At 40.4% G+C, this 9,984-nt stretch overlaps 1 protein-coding gene across 2 annotated transcripts in view; it reads right to left on the bottom strand.

Moving 5' to 3' along the window:
• Positions 1–3,570: 3,570 nt before the first annotated feature.
• The window catches only part of LOC133559742 (phosphatidylinositol 3,4,5-trisphosphate 3-phosphatase and dual-specificity protein phosphatase PTEN), a 54,672-nt gene continuing 48,258 nt past the window's right edge, over positions 3,571–9,984 (bottom strand). For both annotated transcript variants that reach the window (XM_061911801.1, XM_061911802.1), the window contains 2 exons: positions 4,031–4,327; positions 3,571–3,961 (listed from right to left, as the gene is read on the bottom strand). In XM_061911801.1, coding sequence (XP_061767785.1) covers positions 3,776–3,961; positions 4,031–4,327 — 483 coding nt within the window. In that variant the 3' untranslated portion in view covers positions 3,571–3,775. The remainder of the gene's footprint in view (positions 3,962–4,030; positions 4,328–9,984) is intronic.

The raw sequence follows: 9,984 nt of genomic DNA, 5'->3' as shown, positions 1-9,984 counted from the left end.
GTTGAGTGAATGTCATTTTTCTTTACATGCTGAGATACCATCTTGAAGATTATGCTAACAAACGAATTGTTGCACAAATGCTGAGATAGTGTGTTGTAAAATGATCATGACTTTGTGAATGTTTCTCCGTCAATTGTTGTGTGAACGCTGAAACATGCGTGCATACAAACGGTTGCGTTGGAAAAGGCTAAATTGCCTCGACTAAATGCAATTTAGCCAACTGTGTTTGAATGCTACAAGACAGCATTTGTGTTTATGTGTCCACAAAATGTTATTTTACTGTGTGAATGCTGGGAGATAAACATGGACACTAAGTTTATACATACACACACACATATATATATATATATATATATATATATATATATATATATATATATATATATACACACACACGCACACACACTAGGGGTGTAACAGTACATGTATTTGTATTGAACCGTTTCGGTTCGGCACGCGTGTGTACCGAACGAGTTTGCGAGCCAAAGTCTTAACAAGCTGCTGTGCTTTCTGCCTCTGTCTCCTACACAGCACCCAGCATTGTCCCGCCCACACAACCATCTGATTGGTTACATACAAAGCCAATCAGCAGTGCGTATTCAGAGCGATGTGACAGCCAATCAGCAGGGTGTATTCAGAGTGCATGGAGTCAATGCTTCAGCGTCGAGTGTTTAGCAGGTGAGCAGCGGACAGCGTACTCTCCCCAAATGATAAAAAACACCTCCCAGTCACAACTACCAACATCACTATGAGCCCGTTGACCTTCTAGAAACTTAAACTGCAGCTCAGCTCACTCGCAGTCCTGGCTTTAGGTGAAGGCTAATTAGCTTTTAGCATAACGTTAGATCATTTTGCTGTGTGCGTGCGTGTGTGTGTGTGTGTGTTAGGGGCAGCAAAGCCCTGTCTGTCTGTTATTTCATTGAACTCCATGGTGTTCAGGGATGAATAATCTCTCCTATTGCTGTTGTACTATTCTTTCAGCTATAGTTACATGAATCATTAGTAATGTAGCAGCCTAGTTTTGAATGGCAGGGTCCCTGCTATCACATGTTGATAAAAATATAACATTTACAACATAAAAATCAACTACAGGCTTCCCCAATGCTGTAATAAATTAAGCATGATGAGTTGACCTGAAACTGTTTAATGATGCACTTTTTATATGTAGAAGAAAGGTTTTGTCGTTTTATTTAATCTGAGCAACAAGTTGAAGCAGTTTAATGTGGATTAACGTGGGCAGAATTATTATTGTGTTCCCAGTGTTAAAAGGATAAAGCCATCGTTTACAAATTTGGTAAATAAATAACCAAAAGATTTATATTTTGTTTTCTTACTGTACCCAAAATGAACCGAACTGTGACCTCTTAACCAAGAAACGTACTGAACCGACATTTTGGTGTACCGTTCCACCCCTAATATATATATATATACACCATATTTCCTTGGCGCTAATTAATTTAAAACCTCTTCTCACTCCTGCACTTACCAAAGGCATGCGGTAAAAGTAAGCATGTGCTAATTATTTTAAAACCTCTTCTCACTCCGGCACTTACCAAAGGCATGCAGTAAAAATTTAAGTGCGATGTAAGAATACCATCATGAAAATCACATTTAATTAAAAAAAAAACGTTATTATGGTCTTACCTTTATTTATAAATGAAATCCATGCCAGCTCCTTCTGATCAAAAGCATCGATAACTTGTTCATAGAAGTCTTCCTTATCTTTCTTCAGTTTTAAAAGTCCTTCTGTCTCGATGGAGATCTTCCTTTACCTCCTGCTTTGATTGAAAGTCCAGTTTGGAAAACTGCTATCAGACCGCTGCTATCAGTTAGCTCGGGTGCGGGCAACGACAGAATTACCCTCGGACAACTCCCCCTCCCGATCTGCTAAATGGGCGATCTCTTTATCCCACCGGTGCCAACATGAAGTGTTATTGTATAAATAATACACTGGGTATTTAGGACTGGAACACGCTTTATTTCAGCCCGGTTGTTTACATAGCCAGCATAGGTGTTACATCCTAAAAGGTCCGTCGTGCACCCGCCGTGTCATATCCGTCCCAGCACAATACACGTCACTCATTTCACTTCTTCTGCAGCCGAGTAGTCGCAAGAAGGATCACTAGCGCCCTCTACCACCAGGAGGCAGGAGTCATTTAATGACTCATATTTGACACACGCAGCTACGGTATTGTGACGGTCTCAAGCCGTCGTCCTGCAGGTTCCCAGGACCACCAAGGAAGGACATGGCTTGAGCAGTTTGACTTTTTTTATTTTTCAATAAAACCTCAGTCCAGGTTGCTTTTCCGCTTCTCCTCTCCGCTTGCCTGCAGTCTCCTCACCGCCATCTTGGGCCAGGCTCCAGCGTGCCCTGCCTGTCTGTTGGACCATCGGCTCCACAGGTATATTAATAAAACATAGCTGCTTACTCTTCTTTTCAGCATATTCAATAGCTTGGACCTTAAATCCTACTGAATAGCTCTTAATCTTCTTCCCTTTATGCGATTTCAAATGATTGAAATCAGCCTCCTCCATTTTGAAAATGATGACAGGTGAAGTGTCACTCGTGACGTGATGAGTTTGACCCGGCGGTAATACTAAGCATGCGCTAATTATTTTGCGAAGAGAGTTTGACCCGGCAGTAATTCAAGGCAGGTGCAGACTATATTCAAGGAAATACGGTATGTATGTAAATATATATTTATGTATGTATATATATATATTTATGTGTGTATGTATACACACACACACACACACAATGATGCTTGGGTTGTTCACTTGGGCTGCAAAGTCATATATTTTGCATGACAGTCCTCAGCTGCTCGGCCTGCTTTGCTGCATCTTTACGTACGGTAGACAGCGACACTTTTGGAACATTTTTTTTTTAAAAGTAAAGACAAGATGGCCGACATTTATCATGACACTGCACCACACTCGCTTCCCCTGCTTGTTTTGTGTATTATATTTTTATTATCTTAGGATAAAAAAAACATTAACAATTACATGGGATGCCTTGTTCTGCATAATTTAAAAGGTATACACAGTGGGAACAGGAATGGCAATGCTTTTTAGACATCATCACAGCCTCTTCATAAACCCGCCCCGCCCCAGCCCGCCCGCCCAAAAAACCCGCGGCCCGCATGCAGTTTGCACTGCACAAAAGGCCAAAATTCACGTGAGACAGCCTGCAAAGAGCACAAGAAGCATTCACAGTAAAGGAGGAGGAGGAGGATGGAGAGTAAAAGAGGAGGAAGAAGAGGAAGAGGAGTGAAACAAAGTGACTGCAGCACTGGCCTTGGTTTCGACAGGAGGAGGAGCAGCATTGTCCCAGCACATGGTTCTTCTCCTACTTCCACTGCCGTCTCCTGATTGTGGTACTTGTCCATTGTCTTTGACACCAAAAAGAACACAACTTGTTGATATATATATATGTATATACATAGGTCTATGTATATAGATATAAACACATTGGATAGCTACAGCACCTTTTCCTGTGTCAATACCTGCACGTGGTGGATGGCCGTGCCAAAGGGGCAAAAAATAAAATCAAAAGAAGAAGAAAAAACAATATATTGGTCAGGATATTGATCTTTTTCCCTAAAGTTGGCATTTGACATGATGATGTTCTATTGCCAGGTGGGCAGGGAGTGGTAGGGGGGTGGGGCCACAAAAAGGTTCTTTTAAGTTTATATTCAAGTTTTCTCCTTTTTTTCTGGTGTATACTTTCTTCTTCTCCTGCTTTTTGTTTCGCTTTTTTTCTTTCTTTAAAAAGAGTTCACACTTTTGTGATTTGCGTGTGCTGCTCTTCGTCAAAAGGTTCATTTTCCGGGTCAGAGTCAGTGGTGTCAGAGTATCGATAATGGTCTGGCTCATTGTCGCTAACGTCCGGCGTGACGGATGTCGAAGTGCTTGCCTCGGAATTCGAAGGCTCCTCCACGGTTTTTGTGAAATACAACTTCACCTGCGGGCGGGGAAAAGGGCAAAGGTCAGCGGTGGCGCCACACCGGTCGGCTTTGGTGGCGGCTTTTACCTTGAAGTTTGGCGAGAAGTAGCGGTTGGCTTTGTCTTTGTTGGCCTTGTCCAGGTCGTTTTTAGTCAGCGTCAGGATGAGGTAGTCCCTGTCGCCGTCCCTGCACTCGGCGCTCAGCGGCGGGCCTTGGCCCCCAGCCCCTGGCTGCTGCTGCGGCGGTGGTGGTGGTGGTGGTGGTGGTGGTGGTGGTTGTTGTTGACTCTCCAGATTATTAAGTGCGCCGTTCTCCAGCTTTTCCCCGCTCTCCTCCGGCCCCGGGATGAAAAAGGTGTTCACCCAGAAGTGAAACATCTTATCCTGCGGGAATGAAAGGAGTCATTGCATTTATGAAGTTAAAACACCAATAATAGTCTCACAAACACACGAGGTGTGGTGACATTCCACCCATCCCCTTGTTCATCCTCTAGGACAGGGGGCGGGAAACTTTTGGGCTGAGAGCCAAAAAGCCAAATATTTAAAAATGTATTTCCGTAAGAGCCATATAATATTTTTTTTACCACTGAACACAACTAAATGTGTGCATTTTTAAGGAAGACCAACATCTCTAGAGTGCCGTACTTTTCGGAGTATAAGTCGCACCTGCCAAAAATGCCTAACAAAGAAGGGAAAAAACATATAAGTCGCATTTTTAGGGGAAATTTATTTGGTAAAACCCAACACCAAGAATAGACATTTGAAAGGCAATTTAAAATAAAGAATAGTGAACAACGTAATATGACGCATAAATAATCAGTCCACTTTATTTATATAGCACATTTAAACATCAAAATGTTTCCATTGTGCTGCACGACAATATTAAAAACATTCAAATCCTATCCTGAGCTCCACCAATGACTGAAAAAACAAAAATAAAAATAAATTTGTATTATCCTCTGTGTGTTCTCTCCTGAACAAAACACTGTTGTATCATTCGTAAATAATACTAACTGTAAATCTCTTGTAACTTTACAAATGTCATTTATATAGAGATTGAATAATGTAGGTCCTAGTATTGATCCCTGAGGTACACCACAGGAAACATTGTGGAAGTGTGTTCGCCTAGCTTCATGTATTGTTTCCTGTTTGTTAGATAACTTCTTATCCAATTTAAGACTAACCCTCTGATGCCATATCGTTCTAGTGTTTTTATTAAAATATTGTGATTAATTGTGTCAAATGCTTTAGTTAGATCCATAAACACTGCTGCCGCACATTTTTTACTATCTATTGCATTGGTCATTTCTTCTGTGATTTCAATGAAAGCCATTGAAGTTGAAACATTAGCTCTGCATCCATATTGCTTCTCTTCGAGTATTCCATATTTATTTATGAAACTCTCTAATCTGTTATTGAACAGTCTTTCTATGATTTTAGAACATTGTGGAAGTAAAGAAACAGGTCTATAATTTGTAAATAGATGTTTATCTCCAGTCTTATTAATTGGTGCAACTTTAGCTATTTTCATTTTGTTTGGAAATGTACCTGTTTGAAATGATATCTTACTAATAAACATTAATGGTCCTGAGATCTCATCAATCACCTTTTTTATCGTATCCATATCTATTCCGTTACAATCAGTTGAAGTCTTTGATTCACATTTTTTCACAATTTCAACTATTTCCTCCTGTGTCACATTACTGAGGAACATAGAGTTGGGATTTTGCTCTAAGGTATCATTATAGTCCTTAATTGAAACTGGGTCTGGAATCCTTTCTTCCAATTTTGGGCCAATATTTACAAAGTACTTATTAAAGCTTTCAACTACTTCCTTTATGTTGTCATTATGTTTATTTCCGTCTAAGAAGTATTGTGGGTAATCCCTCTCAGTGCCATTTTTAATAATGCTATTGAGAATGCTCCATGTTGCTCTCAGATTATTTTTGTTCCTGTCCAATAATTCACTGTAATATTCTTTTCTACATGATCGTAGTATGTTTGTTAACTTGTTTTTATACTTTTTGTACTTAACTTCTGCCTCTGTAGTTTTTTGTACTATACATTTTCTATATAGTGTATTTTTCTTCTTACAAGCATTTTTTAATCCTTTTGTCATCCATGGTTAATTATTCTTTCTCTGTTTACTACTGGGGCTTCACGGTGGCAGAGGGGTTAGTGCGTCTGCCTCACAATACGAAGGTCCTGCAGTCCTGGGTTCAAATCCAGGCTCGGGATCTTTCTGTGTGGAGTTTGCATGTTCTCCCCGTGAATGCGTGGGTTCCCTCCGGGTACTCCGGCTTCCTCCCACTTCCAAAGACATGCACCTGGGGATAGGCCCCTCCCACCTCCAAGGTTGATTGGCAACACTAAATTGGCCCTAGTGTGTGAATGTTGTCTGTCTATCTGTGTTGGCCCTGCGATGAGGTGGCGACTTGTCCAGGGTGTACACCGCCTTCCGCCCGATTGTAGCGGAGATAGGCGCCAGCGCCCCCCGGGACCCCGATAGGGAATAAGCGGTAGAAAATGGATGTATGTATGTTTACTGCTGAGTTGTCTCCATGGACAATGTTTGTCATAAAGTATTATGAACTTGTTTAAGAAATATTCATATGCTTCATCAACCTCTTCTTCATTGTACACATTGTCTCAATCTTGCTTTTGTAGCTCCATTTTGAAAGCAATCATCCTCTTCTCTGTGCACAGTCTTTGAAATGTCCTTTTGTCTTCCATGTTCTTTTTGCAGTTTCCATCATATATTGTAAAAACTGGCAGATGATCACTAACGTCGGTTATAAGTAGACCACTTGTAGTGTTATTATCAAAATCATTAGTAAAAATATGATCAATAAGCGTGGCACAGTGTCCTTTGATTCTGCTTGGCTTTGTGATTTTAGGACATAAACTGATGCTGTACATTGTATCAATGAAGTCATCAATAGACTTTTGCTTGTTAGGGTTCAATAAGTCAATCTTAAAGTCACGGCACAAGAAAATTATTTTTTTTTACCATTGTCCATGAAAGTTGCCTTGATCCATTCTTCAAATGTTTCTATACTTGACTTAGGTGATGGGTATATACTACTGATTACTATGTTTTTGCTATTTTCCTGACATATTTCAATGGTAATACATTCCAAGATATTATCTACAGCAAATGACATGTTTTTTACCACTTTGTAGTTCAGGTTCTTCATCACATACACAGCTACTCATCCTCCATTTTTGTTGGTTCTGTTAATATAATTTAGTTCATATCCTTCCAGATCAAAATCTATTCCTTTTTTATCATCAATCCATGTTTCTGTGACGGCAATCACTTTGAAGGGTTCGTTGATGTGTTCCAAAAAGTTCTTAATGTTGTTGTAGTTTGCATACAAGCTTCTGCTATTAAAATTAATAATTGAATATTTGTTATCACTTTTAATGATGCTATTGTATTGCTCATCTGTGTAATAAAAACAATTACTAATGTGGGAGGAAAAAAATTGTATCTGGATCTATATCGTTTTCCAAATCCTGGTTTTTGTGCTCTTTGTTGCAGAAGTTTTGTAGTTCCATATTTCCTTGCTCAACAATCTTTGATGTCGTTTCAATAATCTCTATAAGTGTAGATGGATGCAGTCCTGAATCTAGGTCTTCTTTTTTAGTCGTCCCTTGCAGCGTAGAAGTGTTGATGTTGAGTTTAGGTGCTTGTTTTCTGTCAGAGTCCATTATCATCGTTGTTGTGGAAGCTGTGTAAACTTAAAATTTGTCCAGGCCTTTGATGTCATCGACAACAATTACTCTTGCTTCTGGACCTCCATCCAGCTCGATGTAGATTTTACAGTTGGCGCTCCAAGTTCCCTGGATTTTTCCCTGCTTGCTCAAGTCCCGTGCTTTCTTGGCGATTCCAGCATTACGTTTAGTGAGATGCTCATTCATGTCCACATTTGTTCCCTTCAGCTTCTTTCCCTGTCTCAGCAATGCCATTTTAGATTTTCTGCATACGAATTTCACGAGCACGACTGGAGTGGCGTTGTTGTCTCTTCTGTTCAGTGGGATGCATGTTTCGATGGTATTAATGTCGATTTCAATTTCCTTTGATTGCAGAAAGTTGACCACTTGCTGTTCTGCCGAGACAAGATCCATTTCATCTGGTTCACTTCATTATTCAAAGCCTTCACATAGGATCTTGGTTTAATTCGGTACCCTGTCACCATGATATCATTCATTCGTTTATCCTGCTCCATTTCATCTATGATATTCCACAGCATGCAGTTGTCTTCTTGAAGGGTCTTCTTTTGTTGGCACATTTCTTCTTGAACGGTCTTCAATTGTTGGCACGTATCAGAGACTTCATTTTTTCTGGTGATGATTTGAGTTTGCAGACGTTCAATATTTTGCTGCAGACTTTTCACATCTTGTTTGTGTTCTTCCATTGCTTTTTTCAGATCTTTTTTTATTTCTTTCATTTCTATCCAACCTTCTTTTAATTCATGGAGTATTTTTAGTAGTACTCCTTGTTCCCCGTCATGTCATGTGTCCAGTCTCAAATCTTGGTCCCAGTTGTGTCCTGTGTCGGCTGACACCGAAGGTTTCGGGCTTTCAGTCTTCCCTTTAGCTTTTGGCATCGCAGCAGATCGATGACGTCAGTGCCTCTTGTGTCTTAAACGGCAGTTACTTTAGCAACTTGCAGCACGTCTAACTTGGTTGTTCCAACAATGCGTACCTTGTGTTGTTCACAGATCAATTTGAGGTGTTAGTCTGTAAACTTATAAAACTCTGCGACGTTGGAAGCACTTTAAAACAGCTGTAAACTCGCCGTAGTTTTTGGTTGCTAGGCAACTGCTTTGAGCTGCGGTAAGGCGCAGATGGCTTGAGGCAAACGTCTCATCCAACTTGCCTTATTTCAGTGTATCAGTGCCTCACAACTGACCAAAATGAGGTCAAGGATGCCAGGTGACTCCTGTGGCTGTGATCGCAAATCAGTGGTCAAAATCTTCAGAATAAACAAAAACTCCGGTAGCAAAAGCGGAGCCTTTTTCTTTTCTGTCCTTTCTCATCAACAGGAAGTTTTCTCCTCTTAATTAAGACTACAAGCTGGAAGGCGGTTGTTCTTTACTCCAAACATTTCCATTCTTTTTAAAAATACAATATCTGAACATTTGAACACATTAGAACTTCTGAATAAAGGATTGGTATGTTCATAGGAGCAGGCTTTGTGTATAACAAGGAGAGTATCAGTACATGATCAATTGTAGACTGATTACATCAATATTTGTGTTTACTCAGGTCTTTTTTTTTTTGTTAGATTTTTTTTTTAATGTTTACAAAACCAGGGAATAGTTCCCTGGACACAGGATGACACAAAATAACATAAATGAGTAGTAGTTAGTAGTTGTTGCTTTCTTTGGGTTATTGTGTACCATTGACTTTGTTTTGCTCAAACAATTGTGTCAAATGAAAGAAAAGGAGGAACTAGTTTACGGTACATAGTCTTATGTTAGACCACAGGTGTCAAACTCAAGGCCTGGGAGCCAGATATTGCTGGCCGCCACATTTTATATGGCCGGCGAAATGGTTTTTTGACATTCAAAAAAATAAACGAACTGCATTCCTATCTTTATGTACAAATCCGCAACCGCAGACGCCACCACCGTGGATATGTTTCTTTTACTTTTTATTCATAGCTGTATGTAGAAGTGTCTGGTTGTATCTGCTGCTTTAATGTCCTCTGTGTTCTTTAATGTTTGATGTTTCCCTCTTACACACATGGAAGAGGGATGTGTGCTATGGCTATGAGTTGGTTTTGTTTCCCCTTGGCCTCAGTCTGCACCCCCTCTCCAGGGCCCAGGCTAAGACCCATCCATCCATTTTCTACCGCGTATTCCCTTTTTGGGTCGCTGGCGCCTATCTAAGCTACAATCGGGCAGAAGGCGGGGTACACCCTGGACAAGTCGCCACCTCATCGCAGGGCCAACACAGATAAGACAGACAACATTCACACACTAAGGACTATTTAGTGTTGCCAATCAACCTATCCCCAGGTGCATGTCTTT

Source organism: Nerophis ophidion, linkage group LG09 (assembly GCF_033978795.1).
Source record: "Nerophis ophidion isolate RoL-2023_Sa linkage group LG09, RoL_Noph_v1.0, whole genome shotgun sequence".
In the NCBI taxonomy this organism is placed as follows: Eukaryota; Metazoa; Chordata; class Actinopteri; order Syngnathiformes; family Syngnathidae; genus Nerophis; species Nerophis ophidion.
The sequence above is the reverse complement of the archived record's forward strand: the minus strand, read 5'-3'. Positions and strand labels throughout refer to the sequence as shown.